We start from the raw sequence: 18581 nt of genomic DNA, 5'->3' as shown, positions 1-18581 counted from the left end.
GCACTTTGTTCACTCTGTATCTTAGTCAGGCCCTGATCTCTTACTGAAGGTTTGCTCCATAGTGATAAGACATGATGTACTGGCTGAGGGCTTTAGGAAGAAGGTACCTTCAAAGTGTGTTAAAGAGCAGACCACTATAAACGTGTTGCAATGGGTCTGAAAGTAATCAAGCATAATTTTTGCGTAATTGTTGAAGTAAGTGTAAAATTGCCAGCAGCGAGTGGGGATAGTAGTCTATAGCTATACTGAAATTTATACTGATTTAATTGGAAGTAAAAGTAGTTCCAAAAAAAAACCCTCAAGTACAGAGTTCCAAATAGAACTGCAGCAGAACTTATATGTAGATTCAACATCAGTATGAGGACATGTGCCAATATTCAAGTAGAGACAGCACCAATTCGATACCAGACCTAAAGATTTCTGTGAAGTAAAAAAAAAAATCTAAAAAACTATTTAATATAATCATCATGCTTGTTGTACATAAGCTCTGCAAGCATTGTAGTAATACTCTTATTTAATTAACCATTTTGGTTGGGAACAAAGGGGTTACATTCTTGAAATGCCCAATGGAAAACTGTCCAATCAGGATTTTTTCCTCTGTGGTATCCAGGTAGATACAGTCAAGTCAGCTTTCCCATTGGTTAGGACTTCAGAAGCAGAAGGCCTTACACTTATATTACCCACTAACATAATTAGAAACTGACAGAAAACAGTTTGATTCCAATGAGTGAGACAAAGTTTTTGAGAATAATTGTCACTCCAGGCCTTCTGGTAGCTTTGGATACATCACCAACTGCGAGTACGAAGGGTAGCCTGTCCAAAACAGCAAAGCAGACCAGGACCTGAACCAACACAACAGAATGAAATAAATCCCCAATTAAAGATTTAGGAGCTAAATGTGAATGACTAAAATAGATGAGTACAAATATTAGCATTATGACCGAAAAATATTAAAAAACTAACTAGTTACTTTCTACCTCTGGTCTTTTAAGTGGCCTGAATGGCCTATACAAACCCATAGGCTATCAGTTACAACCCATTAGTTAAAGAGGAATTACATTACATTTTCAAAACATCTATATCATTCAATCATTGAGATGTAAGCAATCATTCAGACTGGTTTGATGTGAAAGGTTTCAATGTAGAAGGATTTATCGATTATTAACAGTGGTGGTGATAGAAGGTAGTGATGTTTACAATGCATAATACAGCCATTTTATTTACTATTAAAAAAGTGAACCTACACGTGAAAATTATATATGTAATACATGTTGATACTGGCAAAATGGGGAAAAAAATGATAATTGATAATGGTTTTAGGCCAAAACATTGTCTTGAAAGAATGTCTCAAGCAACATTTCATAACTATTTCATTTAATAACTTTCTATGAAGCAGCTTTAAGAGGCTTTAAATGCTAGAGACGTCTGGTTCCGTTCACCACCACTGCGAACAGTTTGTCTAGTATGAAGAAAAACCCCTCTGAATGGCTACGTTTACAGCTTAACCATTTCATTACACAGACATTTTGAAAAATCGGTGACATTCCCCTTTCATAAGCAAGGAAATATGTTGAGGCGAGGTGCTAAACTGGGAAAATGTTTTGGGACTTTGGACTTCTTAACATTGTTTTTTCTGAGGGCAATTTTTTCTCGAATTTGATCACTTTGCATCCCTTTCTTGTCCTGTTTTTTGGGACGTAAGCGACTTCCCAGAAAGCCTTGCACCTGTTCTTGCCAAGTGCTATGGTGGTCGGTGCTGGTGGAAGTTATCTTGCAGCTTAAAGTTGTTGTCGACCAAACAAGTCAGTTTGCACGAATCGAGCTGAAAAGTTCATTGTTGGGGGAGTTTTTCTGGTTTAATCTGGGGAGGATTGTACAGCAGCCTGTATCACATGCTCAGGCTGAGCCGCAACGACGGAGCGCAGAGATCTAATGTAACAACACCGGGGCAAAGAAAGTGTTTCCCTCAGCCTGGGCGGTCTGAGCGGTCCGGAGCCGCGATACACGGCGGTGTTTTCGGATGTGTCTGCAGAGAACGGCCTGCATGCACTTCTGTTTGAGCGTGTAAGGCGAAGGAGAGACTCTGGTTCCCGCTCGGCCATGTCTTACAGCCAGCGTGCTCTGGTGGTGCTGGCGCTGCTCGGCGTTTTGTCCTCAGTAATGTCCGTCCTGTCCGTGTTCCTCATCTTCCAGCTGCAGGCTCGGCAGGGGAGGGACTCGCTTTCCGTGGTGCCGAGCGAGATCTCGGCGGTTTTAATGCCAGTCGCCGTCGTGCTCTCAGCGCTTTCTCTCACTCTCAACTTCTGCTCTGTCGTCGTGTGTCTGCTGCACAGCTACTTCACTACCGAGATATGCCGAGGAGAGGAAGACACTCAGAGGTACAGCAGCGCTTTCACTCATGTTTAGACAGTGAAAATGAACCCCTCCCTCCTCCAACACCACCTCCATCATATTAGCATTATAGTTTTAAAGTTCTCTGAAAGTACAGAACTCTAAATGTAACATATTATCAGGGCCTTTTCTATACATTTGAGAAAAGGCCCTTCATTACACTTTCAAAAAAGATGGTTCTTCTATGGTTCTTTAGTAAAGTGAATGGTTCTGTTTGGAACCATGAGGTCTGTATAGAACCATTTCATGCTTAAGTGATTCTTTGCATGTTGATATGGTTCTTCAGACTGGTTCTGAGACAATAGAAGAACGCTTTATGGCACTAGACAGAACCATTTTCAAACTAGTTCTACATAGAACCATATACAGCACATTCTCCATCAATCTGAAGAACCATTAAGCATGGGAATGGTTCTAAACAGATTTAGATTTACAATTCCCTTGAGGAACCATCTTTTTAAGTGTACACTTGGGGTCCTTACACCCACCCACCCCAGTGGTATTATTTTGTATGTTAGGATGGAAATGAATTAATACTTAATTCATCTTGATCAGGGAACGTTAAATAAATGCGAAGGTAAACACAACGGTAACAATTTTAGTAACAAATGCTCGATTTGAAACCCATCTACTTTCTTAGTATGTAAATTGTTCGGTCTTCTTGACCCTCAGCCCAACATAAACAATGCACTTTGGCCCCAGCCAAGAAAAATATGTTGGGCACTCCTAATCTGAATGACTAAGAAGTAAATAAAATGCTTTTCGGTTGTGGGTGAATTACTTCTGCATTCTTGATTTTTTTTTGGAAGCAAAGTCCGTTTTGTCTTCATAAGATACTTCTCTGCTATTTCTCTGATATTACAGGGAAAAAAAAAACATACACTCACTGGAGCGCCTCATGACCCAGGGGCCATAACTGCTTTTACTGCTTACAGCAAGAAACGGCTGTGGTCCATATGTATTAGCCCAATAAACTACTGTATGATTTGTAATGATGGCACCCTTTGAACTCCTCTATGAATGTTCATTCAGAGTTAAATTGGCTGCCAATTATTACGTCTTGCAGCAAACTGGAATTGACCTTATGACTGTCTCTTCTCTCAGAGCTGACTGGTTTCTGTTGGACAGCAGGTCTGTCCGGCATGTCGCCATTGGATTGTTCTGCCTTGGAATCTCTGTTTATCTGGGAGGTGAGAGATGTCAGTAAACAGTGTTAAGCGTAGTTATGGACTACAGTATCCTTTCAACAGAGTACATCCACTTAGAGTGTTTAGAGTGTAATCAAAATTCACTCAGTTATATTCTCAGTCATTTTAATGACACATAGCCTACAAATCAATGTTAAATCAGTAAAAAAAAACAATATTTCAGAATATCATGTTAAAAGTAAGCATTCATAATGCAATATTAGTAGTATTGTACAGTATTTCAGGATTATGGCAATGTATTTAATTGCAGCTGAGAACAATCCTTTCTTTCAAACTCTTGATAAAATACTGTAACTGAGAATCTAGCAAAGGGCACGCTTTCACTCCAGCCCAGTGCTGAGTGCCAAAAGCCTGAAATCCAAAAGGAATTGCACTCTTAAGATGGAATGAGGCTCTTTCTGGCTCAGTGTCCATTCTGCAGACCAGTAACTGCAGTTCATATCCCAGAATTCTGCTTCTCACCACCATCCCTCATTATACTAGGATCCACAGCTCTTTTCCTGCAGGAAAGACAAATAAATAAACAAATAAACAAATAAGAAATAAACAAACAAGCAGACAGATCAGCAGTAGACCCACTAAATCTGCTTTGATTTGTCAAAAATCTAAAAGGTTTCAGATTTGTATTCATCACTTTTTCTCTCTAAATTCACAGCTATGGCTATCTACATGTTGCTCGTGTTCGAGATTGAGACGGGAATAGCCAGCGTTTGTGTACTCTCCTCCGGTGTACTGGTACTGCTGGTTATAGTGGCTCACTCGCTGTTCCGGGCTGCGCGCACAGCCAAGCATTTCCGCAACCAACATGTCAACACTGTGTACCAGAACGACCCTGAGAGTAGTCCTGGCATTCACACATCAGAGCTTAGCTTCAGAGAGAAACCCAGGAGACAAGCCAGCATGCACCGCCAGTTCCCCTACACACCCTCCGCTGAGCCCAAACAACAGTACTTGCCGCCGAGTGGCCCACACAGCCACTCCAGTGAAAGAGAGGCCTACAGTGGAAGTGGCCGGATGCACAGGACCCTGTCTGCAGAGTCTGGCCTGCTCCAGGCACAAGCAAAGCCCTGGAACGGCGTCAACAATGAGATGAGAACTGTGCTGGCTCGCAAAGCCACAAGCAAAGACTCCACATTAGTGTGAGCAACTGGAAACACAGAGTAGCTTTCAGTTTGACATGTTAAGCTGTTGCTTCTTTTACTGTGCACATATTGTGTTACGTCGCCTGTACCGGTATACTTAAAAAATTGTATGCATACATACCTAATATACCTAGGTATACACCTATATATATGCCTAATAAACGGTGTACCTACAGTACTGTCACAGACCACCCTTTATAAATTTAATTTCCAAATTTAAGTTTTCTAAAACTGGAGTTGAACAAATAGGACTCCTAACAACTGTGCACGACCTGGTAGACCACCAAAACGCTCAGATAAACGCTACATAAAGCTTTTGTCTTTAAGAGAGCGGGGAAAATCAAGCTCCACTCTTGCTTCAGATCTGGAAAAAAATCCACAAATTTTTCTGTCCACCTTCCACTGTGAGAAGACAACTCAGCGCGGTGGGTCTGAAAGGATGTGTAGCTGTCAAGAAGCCCTTATTGAAAAAAGGAAATAGACAAAAATTTGTAAATGAAAAAAAAAAACTTCGATCATGTGAAGCCAAAAGTGCAACCAACTTCTAAGGCTGCACTTTGGAAGTGTGGAAAAATATCCCTCAAGTACAAATGAAAGCAAGTCTAGCAATAAGAAAGAAAGCTGTAATAAAGACAAATGGTGGACACACTAAACACTAAAAAAATGAGATTATATTTAGTTGTTGAGACTTTTGTAAATTTTCTCTTAAATATGTTTTCTGCTTTTTATGTGACGCTAAAAATGAATAACTTGTATTCAATGGCAGTTTTGACTTGAAATTAAATGAATAAAGGGTGGTTTCTGACTTTTGCCCAGTACTGTATATATCTAATACACCTAGGTATATGCCTATAGGTGTACCTAATAAACTGTACAGTACTGCAGAGTCTCATTTTCCCCCTAACGCCCCTAATTCAGCACATAAAATGCTAAAGCGTCGGAATTAAAACCAGCGATGGAATAGACTAAACTGTTGGTCTCCAGATCCGGGACTAAAAACCACTCCAGCAGACCCTCTATGTTCAACACTAAGGACTGCGGCCTGTGTTCGTAAAAGCATGGAAACACTACAAACAGGCCACTTATGAAACTAAATACAGTGAAATAATGTTTATTCTACAGTTACAACACTAATAACATTGTTGAAGGATTAAAATATATGTTTATAGTCCATTTTCGTACGTGTTTTGTATTAGTAATTAATAATCTGAATTATATAAGGATATTTTCTAGATGTACTGGTTGGCACGGTATGTCACAAAGCAGGATTTTTCAGTTAACCAGATAATTTGAGACCAATCCCAAAGGTCAGGACTGTCCAGTAGGAAAGTCCCCCAGCTCTCCTCCTACTAGACAGTGCTGACTTAGGCCTTAAGTTATCTGACTGACTGAGAAAGCAACTTTGTGAATTAGGCCTGGGGTAAGTGGAAAATTGTGTAAATTTGTCCAAATCAAATCAAAACACATTTTTGTCACATCACATTAACACAGGTGTGAAGGTGAATGAAAATCTTAGGACCCCTTGTAGTAAAATTATATTAAAAATATATACACAATAGACTTTAAATATACACATCAATATATATCAGTATTTTACCTTCCTAGCCCTTGAATATAAACATGGACATGAATTAACCTGAATGAATTAATGTAAACAAGATATTTCTTTATTTAGGTTGACTTTAATTTCCGAAGGAATATAAAATGGGGCTACTAAAGCATCAAAGGATCAGGCCAGTGTCAGGCCTTTGGAAGCAGCACTAACCTTGGCAATAGATTTCCATATGTCAAGATGATGTGGAAGAGACATGTGTTGGAGGGTCATTGTGATTGGGTGCAGGCTTCACACCACTAAAGCAGCATGCATTGATCCAAAAAAAAAGAAAATTAAACAAATCTGAAAGTTTAATTTGGTTAAATGGCAAAAAGGGAAACATAAGAGTAAATGTGTAATCAACATAGTATGTGCTAGAATGTGACTGTAAATTACAAGCTATACAATCATTATCACTTAACAGACAAACAATAAAACTGTGAAAATAATTCCAAAATATTTTGCAAACCAAAACAGCAGTAATGGCTTTGGCACAATGCCACTTGATGGACGAAAACAAGCAAACATTAGAACACAATCATGAAACATAAGCTTACTTGAGGTGGGATGTAACGGAATGGTGAGATTATCTGATTTTAGTGGCCACTGTGAGCTAGTGAGAGTGAACTACCTTCGTCCTTGAGAACTGCTGATCTTTTCCTTCATTGCGATCGCTTGCCTTAGCAGCCCGTCAATGTTTTTAAAGTAGAGACTGCTGTTGGTCATGCTTTTCACAGCACTGCAAATACAAAAAGGAGAGCTCTCATCTTACAATCTAGTGCTTAAATGGCTGTGTTGTTTACAGATCATTAAAATATTACCTGCAAGCATACTCCACAGTATATATTGCGCCCTGGCTCTGTTCCTCCCAGCTCTGCATGTCTGTCTATAGAAAAATAAAATATGTCATTGTCAAATACCATCAAGAACTGAAAATATCGTAGCTCCATCTGGATGAGACATGCAAGGTTTAGATTAACCTGAGTGTAATGCACACTTTCCATTGTACTTGCTATGTATACAGGTGTCTGCAGGGCATTTTTCCACCAAGAAGACATTCCAGTTTTCAGTTGTTAAATGGTTCTAAACTAAAATACAACAAAAATTGCCCCCCCCATAGTGTTCCACAGGACAGAGAACTGCATCTGGTTCAAAGTGATCTTGTACAACCACATAAAAACAATTCAACAAAACTGTTTTCTAGAGTGACTTATTGTTAGTATTTTCTTTATCCCTGAGCTCCACTTTAGTACCAAACACACACACACACACACACACACACACACACACATTTTCTAAGCCGCTTATCCTTCTAGGTTGTGGGGGGAGCTGGAGCCTACCCCAGCAGTCATCGGGTGGAAGGCTGGAAACACCCTGGACAGGTCGCCAGTCCATCACAGGGCAGACAGACAGACATATTCACTCACACACACATTCACACCTTGGGGCAATTTAGCGTATCCAATTGGCGGTACCATAAACAGTCATAATTAATTTTACATGACCGTTTTAAAGTGGGCTTAAATTGAAAATCAGAGTACATTTCCTTCCATACTGTTCAGTTAGTGAAACACGGTATCAGTGTGTGTCTCTGAGCTAGCAGAGTGTTTTCTTTGGATGATAGGAGGGAGTGAGGAGGAGACGAAACATCATAGTACTGGTTAATATTATTTTCCCTGCTTGCTGGTGCATGGTGACGTAAATAAAAAAATCAAAAGATGTTTTAGAGGCAGACAAAAGTCACTACGTTTCGATGGAAGACTTTAAATATGATATGATGAACTGTGCTTAATATGACCAGCAACATGCACTAAAAGAGTAAAAACAAGTCCGATTTGACTTCAGGTTGACTTTAAGAATGATATATGTAAATTAGCTCTGTTCTCATTGGATATGCTCTGTTGTGCCTTATTCAAAAAGTAGTCCAGACCAAAACAGTTAACACAAAACAATTAACTGTCACATAAATAGGCAGGCATATGTAAATGTGTTGGTTTTCCTGACATCACAAACTACAAACAATACTTGTTTAAATGGTCCCTATTCTACTCTTTTGTATATTTTATTTTTTCGCTTGAGTCCACTTATAATGTTTGAGTGGTTTTGTGAACCAAAAATTCATTTTTTTATGACTATGTCCAGTATCCCTTAGAATTAAACTCAATGTTTTGTTACTGTGCCTTTATAACTGAGATATGTAAACTACCTCTGTTCTGAAGGGCTGCCCTGTATTGAGTCTCATCCAAAATGCAGTCCATGCTGAAACACTACTTAATTAAGCATTAGGTGGCTATATATAAATGCTGGTTTTAATAATGTCCCAAAATAGTGAATTGAAATTGAAGAGAATGGTACACTATTTAAAGCAATGGTTTTTCAAGGGTTCTTTAATAAAGAAAATGCTTCTATATAGAACCATGAACACTTAAAGAACCCTTTGCATGATTAAAGGGTTCTTTGTATCATGAAAGGGTTCTTCAGATGGAGACTGTGTTGTAAGGGGTTCTATACGCCACCAAAAAGGGTTATACTATTGTCACAAGCCAAAGAACTATTCGGTACTATATAGAGAACCCTTTTTGCTACAGTGTACATTTTGAAACTTCAACTTCATGTTTACATACGTCAAGCTTGTATTTCATAAAGTCATTTTCATTAAAGCACCCACCTTATGCTGAACCAGCTCCGGCAGTGATCTCCTGACGTGCTCCTGTAAGCGGTACAGAGCTATGGAGGGTTCATTCGCCAAAACATACATGCTCTCCGTGAACTTATCCGTTACTGCAACACAGACAAGATAAAACAGCAGTTGTTTCCTCAGTGTGGATAATCTGTCACGCATTCACGTGCATCTGGGGCAGAAACCACTCTGAAGGTGAAGACAGCTTCTTATTCGCCAGCTTTCTTATTCGAATTTTCCCGTTCCACCTTAAATGGTGCAGCAGTTACATTCTGGCGCCTTAGGCTGCACCATTTAAGGTGGAACGGGAAAATTCCAACAAGAAGCTGGCGAAGAGGAAGACAACGTCAGCCTCGTTAGCTGAGCTCAGATCAGCAGACCATCACAGCGTTACGCAAATTATGCTATTTACATCATTTTTTGCATGTGACAAAGAACAACCACGACGGAATTACCTCGTTTAACTTTCAGCTGCATTTCCTGGTCGTCCATTTTCACTAAAACGCTGACAATATGGTAAAAATAAATGAAATATTTCGCTATGTAACCTGTGCCGTCACAGGTTGTTGATATTACTCAGCGTGCATCTGAAATACCGCTCGGTTCGTAACACCGGCTACAACAAATAGTTCCTAGATGTAATAAAACGCTTTCACCGGAACACGAAAAAAGAACTGGCTACAAAAAAACTACGGTATCAAAATTAATTTTATAATCTTACTTTTAACCATACTGTGACAGCAGTGCGATGCATGTCTGTTTTTAAACCTAACATTAACGCAGCCTGGATCGCTGCAGTATGTTTTAGTTTCACTTTAGTTGTTCGCTAAAGAGTCGGGAAACCTAAGAGCAGAGAAACAATCTGCTTCAAGAAGTGATATAAGGCTTCTGATACAGCTCCAGAGGAGATCTGGTAAGAAAACATGACTCGTTCATTAAAATTGCGGTTATGTTTGCTGTCTTCATGTTTTATACACTCTTAAAAAAAGATGGTTCTTCAAGGGTCCTTAAGTAAAATAAATGGTTCTATATAGAACCATGAACACTCAAAGAACCATTTGTGTACTTAAATAGTTCTTTGAATGGTGAAATGGTTCTTCTGATTGATGGGGAATGTGTTGTACCTGGTTCCATATAGCACTAAAAATGTTCTACTATTGTAAGGATGTAATCCTTGTAGCCTAACAATAGCAGAACCCTATTGGTGCTATATAGAACCATTTTCAAAAAAGTTCCATATAGAACCATATACAACACATTCTCTATCAATCTGAAGAAAGTTTTCACCATTTTTAAGCATGAAGATGGTTCACTGAGTGTCCATGGTTCTATATAGAACCATTTCCTTTGCTAAAGAACCTTTGAAGAAGCATCTTTTATAGGAGTGGGCCTGTATTTTCAGTATTGGTTACAATATAACAGAAAGTCAGGCTATTAAGGTAATGAAATAAATTTCTCTGTCCTTTCTTTTCTAATGCAGGACTGATAGTAATGGTAAGCCATAATGGAGAATAAGAGTGATGATGGGGCGCTCCACACCACCACCCTGACGAATAAACAGCGGGGGAACGAGGTCACAGTCCGGCCGGCCACTTTGGACAGTAAGTGCAAGTTGGAAACTTCATCCCACTAAGAACGTTGTCCAAAGAAAAAAAACACTTTTACACCTTACATTTTCATAAGGCCTTTTTAGAGTCATTCAGGCCCACCAGGCCACCTTTCATTTTCATTTAGACCTTTTTAGAGTCATTCAGGCCCAGTACAAACTATGGGGCAACTTTGTTCAATATTACTTCTTTTTCTATTAGTACTTTTTAAACTGTTTGACTGAAATCAATGGATTTTTCACTTGTTTAGATCTCTCCATTCATCAGTTTGCCGCTCATGGAGAAATATCACAAGTAAAGGCACATCTTGCCTCAGGTAAGCAAGTCTGCTACAATGATCAGTGACAACCAACAGTACTGCAGTCCCACATATTTAAAGAGCCTGTATCATAGAAAACCACACTTTGCTTAAGTTTGATATAACGGAAACATTTTTAAAGTTTCGAAATGTACTGTTTACTACCTGATCCATATATGAAAATTAAGCAGCAAAAGCAGCCTGTTTTGACTTGACTTGTTTTTGTGATGTCACAAAAATCAACATATTTACTCCTGTACCTCTGTTTAGCCTACAGCAGTTTAGCTCCACCCATTCATGCTTAAATTATAAAGAATGTTTCAGCCTGGACTGCTTTTTGACTAAGGCACAGGCAGCCAATCAGAGCAGAGCTAATTTTCATATATCAATCTCAGGCACAGTAACAGAAACAGCATGTTTAATTCTAAGGAATGAAGTGAATTGGAAAACGGTGATGTAAATATGAATTAGGACTGTGTTTCTGGTACGTAACAAATGTACATACAAACGTTATAAGTGGACCTAAGGGAAAAAAAAAAGTATATACACAACAAAACATAGGTTTATGGACTTTTTAAAGAACGGCTGTGGTTATCCTTGCAGATATTTCCCTACTGAACAGTCAGGATGAACGAGGTTTCACTCCACTGATGTGGGCAGCAGCATTTGGAGAGATCGAAATCGTCCAGGTTCTCCTTGAGAAGGTGAGAAATAACTTTTGGTCCACAGCTTGGGTTGGCTATGTTGGATTTCACTTGTGTTGTACCTGGCTCAGAAATCATACTGTGTTTTCAAATCAGGGAGCTGATCCGAAAATATTTGCCCGGGAGCGGGAAAGTGCCTTGTCTTTGGCCAGTGCTGGGGGATTCGCAGACATCGTCAGTACTCTTTTAAAACATGAAGTTGACGTTGATTCCTATGACTGGGTAAGTACAAACCTCAATTCCAAAAAAAGTTACGACGGTTTGTGAAATGCAAATAGAAACAGAAAGAAGTGATTTTAAACCCACTCTGACCTGTATTTAAATGAAAATAGAACAAAGATTATGTATTTCATGTATTTCTTGTTCTGAAAAGTTGGGATGGGGCAATTTGTGAAATGTTAAAAAAATGTCTTAAACTGGTGATGCAATCATGCTTGTGTATACAAGCAGCATACAGGAAAGGCCTAGTCCATGTAAGCAGGGACAGGTTAGGGCTCACCACTTTGGCAAAACATTTGGCCAGCATGCACAGCTGAATGCCTGTGACCTTTGATCCATCAAACGGCACTGCATTAAAAACGGTAACAGATATCACAGCATGGGCTCTTTGATATTTTGACAAATCATTGTCAATAAGCACTGTCCATCGCTGCATCCACAAATGTAAGTTAAGACTGTACTATGCACAGTGGAAGCCATATGCCAACAATGTACAGAAACGCCACCAACTTATCTGGGCTGAGTTCACCCGAAATGGACTGATGCACAGTGGAAATGTGTATTGTGGTCCGACGAGTCCACCTGTCAGATTGTTTATGGAAATAAAGGACGTTGTGTTCTCCACACCGAAAAAGAAAAGGACCATCCAGATTGTTACCAGCATAAAGTTCAAAAGCCAGGGTCATGGTATAGGCAACTTATATATCTGTAAAGGCACCGTTGACACTGAGAGATACATACACATTTTGGTGCATATGCTGCTTTTTAGGCAATGTCTTTTTCAGTGACATTTATGCTTATTTAAACATGACAATGCCAAGCCATGTTCTGCACATTATAACAGACCGGCGGCAAAATCAGAGTGCAGGTCTGACTGGCCTGTCCAAACCTCCAATTGGGCATTATAAAGCACAAAATATGAAAAATAAAGGGCCCGTGTGAGAGTATATTTCGTAAGTTCATAAAGTAAAACATTCTACATTGTGTTTTTTTGTACTGTTTTAAATATAATAATAGATAAGAATCACTTTGTTCTTATTAGCATTTGACATTGTCCTTTTTTAGAATTTGGAAATGATACTGTAAAATAAAAATAGCACAGCGATGTATTGCAGGATGCCTTAAAACATATAAACATATTACCACGCACTCTGTTTCTACAGAATGGAGGTACTCCACTTCTTTATGCAGTTCGTGGCAATCATATGAGATGTGTAGAAGCTCTCCTGGGTGAGTTTATATTCGTTAAATGATTTTTTTTTTCCAGTTACTCATATTGTGCATGCTAACGCAATGCATATAATTATCTGTGCTTAGGTCACGGTGCAGATATAACATTTGAATCAGACTCCGGATACAGTCCGGTGGCCCTTGCTGTTGCTCTTGGCTACAAGAAAAGCAAGTATCATAACAATCTACAGTTCATCATGTGTAAAAATTAAGTTATACCTCAGATCTTTTAGCCTATTATATGTTTCACATACTGTGTATCCAAAAGTCTGTAGACACCTGCTCCGCCGTTTCTTCTGAGATGAAAGGTATTAATAGGGAGTTAACCCCACTGCAGTAACAGCCTTTACACTGGATGCTGGAACATTGCTGTGAGGATCTGACTGCATTCAGCCATAAGAGCATTAGTGAGATCAGGTATTGATGTTGGATGATTAATTCTAGATCACAAACTCATCCCAAAGGTATTGCACTGAGCTCCATCACTCCAGAGAATGCAGTTCTACTATCAGCAGATTCATCCACTCGGGGTAGGGGTCCAATTAGATGTTTCCACCAGCGAGGATTTCAGCATTCTAAAGCAGCTGAATTCACTAATCAGCAAGGTGTCCACATACTTTTGGGTATATAGTGTATTTCCTGTCTGACTGAGTCCTATATTTGCTTTTCCAGTGCAAAAGCTGCTTGAGGACCACATTCTGAAACTGTTACGGAACTGAAGAAGAAGATGTGACAATTTTACATTGCTTTTCTTGCTCTGAATGTAAACTTTTTTTTACCTTTTTAATAAAAATAACATTACAAATATACTTGCATGGGTTGATTTGTCTTGGCATGTGAAGCCATTCATAAAAAAGTTTAACTACTAGGGAGCAGCTGAATACATTTGAGCACTCTTATAAGTCCACTTGTGCAGTTCATGCAATCTGTCCATCACAGCGAGCTGGTTGCCTGTTTGTTTTCCTGGTCCTCTCATTTGTTGTCTTCTCCAAACATTACAAAGCTTGTTCTCCCAGGACATCTAAAGAGTAAACGATTATTCTTCCAAAAAAGTCTGTACTGCTTTCAAACACTATTTTAAGCTTCTGAACCAGCGGAGCATCCTGAATGGGAAAGCTGTGGGTGAGGAGTTAAGGCCATAACATAAGCATGGGAGGAGTGAGAGACATGCACTTTTTGGCGATGAGCCAACATCATCACAGGCTAGAGGCAAAATTATACCCCATTTTTCAATCATATACCCAAAAAAACATATGGATTAATCGTTGCTATACTGAAACGTTTTTGGCAAGCAGTGGAAAATCATCCATAAATGTATGTGCAGAGACTAGAGAGCATGAAGGTAACTGGACACAAGAATGGACATCACTCAAGCACTGTGTGTCATAGGAACCAATAAAGATAGGAATAATTCGGACACTACATTAGGTAACTAATAGATAGACTTGCATGCTTCGCTGCAAAGAAGATTTTTAAAAGGATATCTGTAGTGAGTTGTTGTCTTCTGGGTAGAAGTCCACAATGTGTTCAAGATTAGCCTCTTTACTGCAGCCTAGGAAAGAAAAAAAAACGAGAGATAGAAACAAATGTCTTTCAGAAAGGTTGACATTGCTATTACAGTCCTGCTATGACAATGACTATTCTTAAATATAGAAACATTCAATGTGTATGCACTATTGTGATTGAAATGCTAGGCCTGGTGGGTCTAATTTAGTCCTGAGAGGTCAGATTTCAGCAGTAAACAGTTACATTTACCTAATTAACCTCTTTTAGCGGTCATGTCAAGCAGTTACTAAATCAGCACTTTATCACCATATCGCTCGGCGATATGAGCCGAGCAGAACTCTCAGATCATTAGGAACTGGTCAGTTAGTCCTACCTAAGGCAAAAACTGAACATGGAGAAGCAGCGTTTAGCTACTATGCTGCTCTTAAAGGGAACCAGTTGACAGAGCATTAGAAGAGCCCCGACACTGGACACTTTTAAATCCAGACTGAAAACGTTCCTATATAAGCAGCTTTCAGCTCAGTTTAAAACACTCTTAGCTCTACTGTACTTCTCTCCTGTAACGGCACTTTATTATTCTAGTTTAATTTTTAATCTGGTTTTCTTTTCTTTTAAAATCCACTGTTTTAATTATGTTTCTAATTTCCATTTTCCTTTGTTACTTTTTAAATTATAATTTGAATTATCTTTGTATTTTATCATTTGTAAAGCACTTTCAATGACCGCAGTGTATGAAGGGGGGGCATATAAATAAACTTGCCTTGCCTAATATGTGCTTAAATACAATTTTGATCAATTTGAACTTAAGAATTTATTTTTTTCATATACGCTCAAGTAGACTTGAGAGGATATGAGGGTGTTGCTTTTTCTTTTCACATTGTTCTTTTTTTTGTACTTCATATTTAGTCCTTGATTCCTTTTTAGAATATTTTATTTTAGACCAAAACTATCTCAAAAACAAAACATCAAACTTCAGCTCCTGTGGTTTTATAAAGAACTTGGGACATGAGGGGTTGCTGCTTAGTGTTTTTTTTGGTAGCTATTCTTCTTCTGAATCATTATTTCAGTTATTTGACTGAAGTCACGTGAGGACGGCGTTCCAGTTCACATTTTTGTTGCGCTCCATTTCTTGAGCTACATAATCAGTCTACAGCTCCTTGTTCAGCTGGCTCAGGTGTTCGGAATTGGAACAGAATGAAAATGTGGGCCGAAATACCATGTACTAGGTTATAAGTGTTTTGTTGCAGATTTTTTGACAGAAAGCACCTTCTAACTTGCAGGATTTTCCTGAGAATCCTCCCTGGAACTGCAGCCTGAGCTCAGACACCTTCACCGGCACGGGAAACTCCAATAACACCCACTGCTGATCGCCCTGTGGGTGAGAGGTCCATGTAAGAAACACTGCTACTGTATGGAAAAATGCTTTTAATTCACAATATTTTAAAGTAAAAAAGTTATTTAGCTTGTAAAAGTTTCTTTCACAGTGGTGGTGATATGAACCAGATAGCTAAAGAGTTTAATGCCTCTGAAATCTCCTTCAAAGAAAATTATTATATGAAATGGTTATGAATACACTGCATGTTGTATGATAGGTTTGAATGAAGATTTTGGCCTAAAATGTTGTTTGTTTTTTGCATCCATTCAGCACAGAGAGGTATGAAGGTCATTATAGAGCAAAACTGTAACCACAGAAAACTTTTTCAGATTTGACTACAATCTTCAAGGGTTCTTTGATAAGAGGGAACTGTTCCATTTAGTTCTATATAGAGCCATTTCATGCTTAAATGAATATGTGCATGGTGAAATAGTTCTTCAGATATGTCTTACATGGTTCTGCATAGAACCTTTTTTGAAAATGGTTCTATTTAGCACTAAAAATGGTTTCTGTTACGACGTCAAGCTTATAACGGCAGAAGAACCCTTTTTGGTGCTATATAGAATCATTTTCAAACCATATACAACACATTCTCTATCAATCTGAAGAGCCATTTAAGCCTGAAATGGTTCTATATAGAACTCACAATTCTAAACAGAACCATTCCTTTTACTAAAAAACCCTTGAAGAACCATCTTTAAGAGGGGACCTTTGTAAACATTTCACAAGTAAACTCAGAAGACGTGTAGGTTCACTGGTTGTTCTGAATACACACTTAAAAGTGATGGTTCTTCAAGGGGTCTCTAGTAAAGAAAATGGTTCTAAATAAACCATGAACACTCAAAGAACCATTTGCATGATTAAAAAGTTATTTTCATCTGAAATGGTTCTTCAGATTGATGGAGAATGTGCTGTAGATGGTTCTATATAGAACCTTTTTGAAAATGGTTCTTCTACTGTAGCAAGCTTGACATTGTAACAATAGAATGACACTTTTTGGTGCTATATAGAACCCTTTTCTAAAGGGGTTCTATATGGAACTATCTACAGCACATTCTCCATCAATCTGAAGAACTCTTTCATGATGCAAAGAACCCTTTAATCACACAAAGGGTTCTTTGAATGTTCATGGTTCTATTTAGAGCCATTTTCTTTACTACATAACCCTTGAAGAACCATCATTTTTAAGTGTGTAGTAAACAAAATGGCTATACTGTGTTGTAGACATGGTGACCCCTGGTTCCTATCAGCACCACTGTAAGGAAAGAAATCAGAGTCCGAGTTTCTCTACAATGAACCACCTCACATCAAACATCAAACCACTCAGAATAACTTTATATTGCATAACCAACAAATGAATTAAGCAGATTTTTTAATGGATGAAATTCCTCTTGAACTGTAACAGTAAAATGAAACTGACCTGGTCAGAGTTCCAGCAGGTCTCCTCATTCGAATCAAACATGAACTTCTTCCCGAACTGTTTGACATCTCTGTTCAGCACTGAGCTCACTCTGAAGGACACAACCAGAAAGCCGTCAACAACACGCAGACGGACCACTGAGTCGTCTACAGTATATGAAGTACAGCTGGAAACGCTGTTGTTTCTCACCTGCTCTGTGTGTTATGGCAGATCAGAGACACAGCCATGCTCGCTGTGAACTTTCAACTGTGGGCAAAACGTCGACAGGCCGCGTGGTCTGGTGGTGTTTACGACATTTTGGGCAACGTGCAGTTTATATCAGTGACCGCCAGATGGCAGCATCGCTCTTTCCTTTACTAAACATAAAGCAGCGGTTCTCTTTGCCAGACCACGTTTTTGTGCTTCGTCTCATCCAAGACCTGATTCATCTCAGTGAGTAATTGACGGGCTCCTGGTGGTCTGGGTCAACTGAGTAGAGCAGGGAAAACACACAAATGTGCAGAGCATGGGGTCACATTATTCTACACTACAGTCAGGGGCAGATTTAGTGACTGTGGGGCTCTGGGCAAAAGACCTGACCTGAATGGGGTCCACTGGGTGCACATTTTTATATTAGTTTCATTTTAACATTTGTGTGATTTTTATATGCCAAAAAAACAGTCAATTTTCCAACCTCTGTTTATCCCTTAGAATTAAGCAGGCTTTTTTTGTTACTGTGCCTTTAAGACTGATATATGTAAATGAGCTCTGTTATGATTGCCTCTCCTGAATTGTGTCTTATTCGAAAGCAATCTGGGCTGAAACAAGCCTTATAACTTCAACTTGAATGGGCGGTGCGGTCATTTTACTAAGTGAAATATAATAATTGGGCTTGTCTTAAGAAATAGGCAAAATTATCTGCCACTATAGTAAGAATTTAATAAAATTAAAATAAAATATAATAATAATAATAATAATAATAACAGCAATAATTTTTCATTTTTGTTTTTATTGGGCCCTGTGACTGCCTTCCTCACCCCCTGGTCAACATGTGTTTTGTTGATTTTCTAAGTGAAAAAGTTAACAGGAAATAAATTTAAATAGAGCATAATTTTAGACCACAATTTCTTGAGTTTAATGTATGAGAAAAAAATAAAATGTAAAACATAAGAAGTGTGATAACGTTCCCACATGCTATATTTTGTGTTAGGTCAATTTTTAGCAAGGG

The 18581-nt window shown here is 38.7% G+C and overlaps 4 protein-coding genes across 7 annotated transcripts; 2 read left to right on the top strand and 2 right to left on the bottom strand.

The window, feature by feature from the left end:
- Positions 1–1743: 1743 nt before the first annotated feature.
- tmem221 (transmembrane protein 221) lies at positions 1744–5195 on the top strand. Its single transcript, XM_036586646.1, has 3 exons — positions 1744–2378; positions 3496–3581; positions 4255–5195. Exons 1-3 carry the CDS (start codon positions 2101–2103, stop codon positions 4740–4742), a joined length of 852 nt encoding a protein of 283 aa, XP_036442539.1. The 5' UTR covers positions 1744–2100; the 3' UTR covers positions 4743–5195.
- On the bottom strand, positions 3688–9625 carry borcs8 (BLOC-1 related complex subunit 8). Of its 2 annotated transcripts, XM_036586652.1 has the most exons (6): positions 9471–9625; positions 9004–9116; positions 7157–7221; positions 6967–7074; positions 6507–6592; positions 3688–4099 (listed from the first exon to the last, which is right to left on the bottom strand). In XM_036586652.1, the coding sequence occupies exons 1-5, from the start codon at positions 9505–9507 to the stop codon at positions 6529–6531; spliced, it is 387 nt and encodes a 128-aa protein (XP_036442545.1). In that variant the 5' UTR covers positions 9508–9625; the 3' UTR covers positions 3688–4099; positions 6507–6528. The 2 variants fall into 2 exon arrangements, with proteins under 2 accessions (XP_036442545.1, XP_036442546.1); XM_036586653.1 differs by lacking the exon at positions 6507–6592.
- Positions 9528–13975, top strand: rfxank (regulatory factor X-associated ankyrin-containing protein). Of its 2 annotated transcripts, XM_036586649.1 has the most exons (9): positions 9528–9709; positions 9814–9928; positions 10496–10616; positions 10873–10938; positions 11524–11624; positions 11721–11846; positions 13007–13073; positions 13161–13241; positions 13746–13975. In XM_036586649.1, exons 3-9 carry the CDS (start codon positions 10520–10522, stop codon positions 13790–13792), a joined length of 585 nt encoding a protein of 194 aa, XP_036442542.1. In that variant the 5' UTR covers positions 9528–9709; positions 9814–9928; positions 10496–10519; the 3' UTR covers positions 13793–13975. The 2 variants fall into 2 exon arrangements, with proteins under 2 accessions (XP_036442542.1, XP_036442541.1); XM_036586648.1 differs by having other exon boundaries at positions 9528–9928.
- LOC118819043 (nuclear receptor 2C2-associated protein) lies at positions 13817–17660 on the bottom strand. Of its 2 annotated transcripts, none has more exons than XM_036586650.1 (6): positions 17564–17660; positions 17375–17465; positions 15846–15951; positions 14558–14625; positions 13976–14191; positions 13817–13935 (listed from the first exon to the last, which is right to left on the bottom strand). In XM_036586650.1, the coding sequence occupies exons 1-5, from the start codon at positions 17599–17601 to the stop codon at positions 14069–14071; spliced, it is 426 nt and encodes a 141-aa protein (XP_036442543.1). In that variant the 5' UTR covers positions 17602–17660; the 3' UTR covers positions 13817–13935; positions 13976–14068. The 2 variants fall into 2 exon arrangements, with proteins under 2 accessions (XP_036442543.1, XP_036442544.1); XM_036586651.1 differs by having other exon boundaries at positions 15858–15951.
- Positions 17661–18581: the final 921 nt, after the last annotated feature.

The sequence above is a fragment of the Colossoma macropomum genome, unplaced genomic scaffold, assembly GCF_904425465.1.
Source record: "Colossoma macropomum unplaced genomic scaffold, Colossoma_macropomum, whole genome shotgun sequence".
Classification (NCBI taxonomy): domain Eukaryota; kingdom Metazoa; phylum Chordata; class Actinopteri; order Characiformes; family Serrasalmidae; genus Colossoma; species Colossoma macropomum.
This window is presented reverse-complemented; position numbering and strand designations above follow the sequence as displayed.

Bases quoted from the DNA above. Each gene is read 5' to 3' on its own strand.
- tmem221 (XM_036586646.1), top strand. From the start codon at position 2,101: ATGTCTTACAGCCAGCGTGCTCTGGTGGTGCTGGCGCTGCTCGGCGTT. The intron at 2,379-3,495 runs GTACAGCAGCGC...CTCTTCTCTCAG, and splicing joins GGAGAGGAAGACACTCAGAG to AGCTGACTGGTTTCTGTTGG. The intron at 3,582-4,254 runs GTGAGAGATGTC...CTAAATTCACAG, and splicing joins AATCTCTGTTTATCTGGGAG to CTATGGCTATCTACATGTTG.
- borcs8 (XM_036586652.1), bottom strand. From the start codon at position 9,507: ATGGACGACCAGGAAATGCAGCTGAAAGTTAAACGAG. The intron at 7,075-7,156 runs GTAATATTTTAA...TTGTATTTGCAG, and splicing joins ACTGTGGAGTATGCTTGCAG to TGCTGTGAAAAGCATGACCA. The intron at 6,593-6,966 runs GTAGTTCACTCT...ATGCTGCTTTAG, and splicing joins AGCAGTTCTCAAGGACGAAG to TGGTGTGAAGCCTGCACCCA.
- rfxank (XM_036586649.1), top strand. From the start codon at position 10,520: ATGGAGAATAAGAGTGATGATGGGGCGCTCCACACCACCACCCTGACG. The intron at 13,074-13,160 runs GTGAGTTTATAT...ATCTGTGCTTAG, and splicing joins ATGTGTAGAAGCTCTCCTGG to GTCACGGTGCAGATATAACA. The intron at 13,242-13,745 runs GCAAGTATCATA...TTGCTTTTCCAG, and splicing joins TGCTCTTGGCTACAAGAAAA to TGCAAAAGCTGCTTGAGGAC.
- LOC118819043 (XM_036586650.1), bottom strand. From the start codon at position 17,601: ATGGCTGTGTCTCTGATCTGCCATAACACACAGAGCAG. The intron at 17,466-17,563 runs GTGAGAAACAAC...TGTGTCCTTCAG, and splicing joins TGCCATAACACACAGAGCAG to AGTGAGCTCAGTGCTGAACA. The intron at 14,192-14,557 runs ATATCCTTTTAA...CTCCTCACCCAC, and splicing joins AAGACAACAACTCACTACAG to AGCTTTCCCATTCAGGATGC.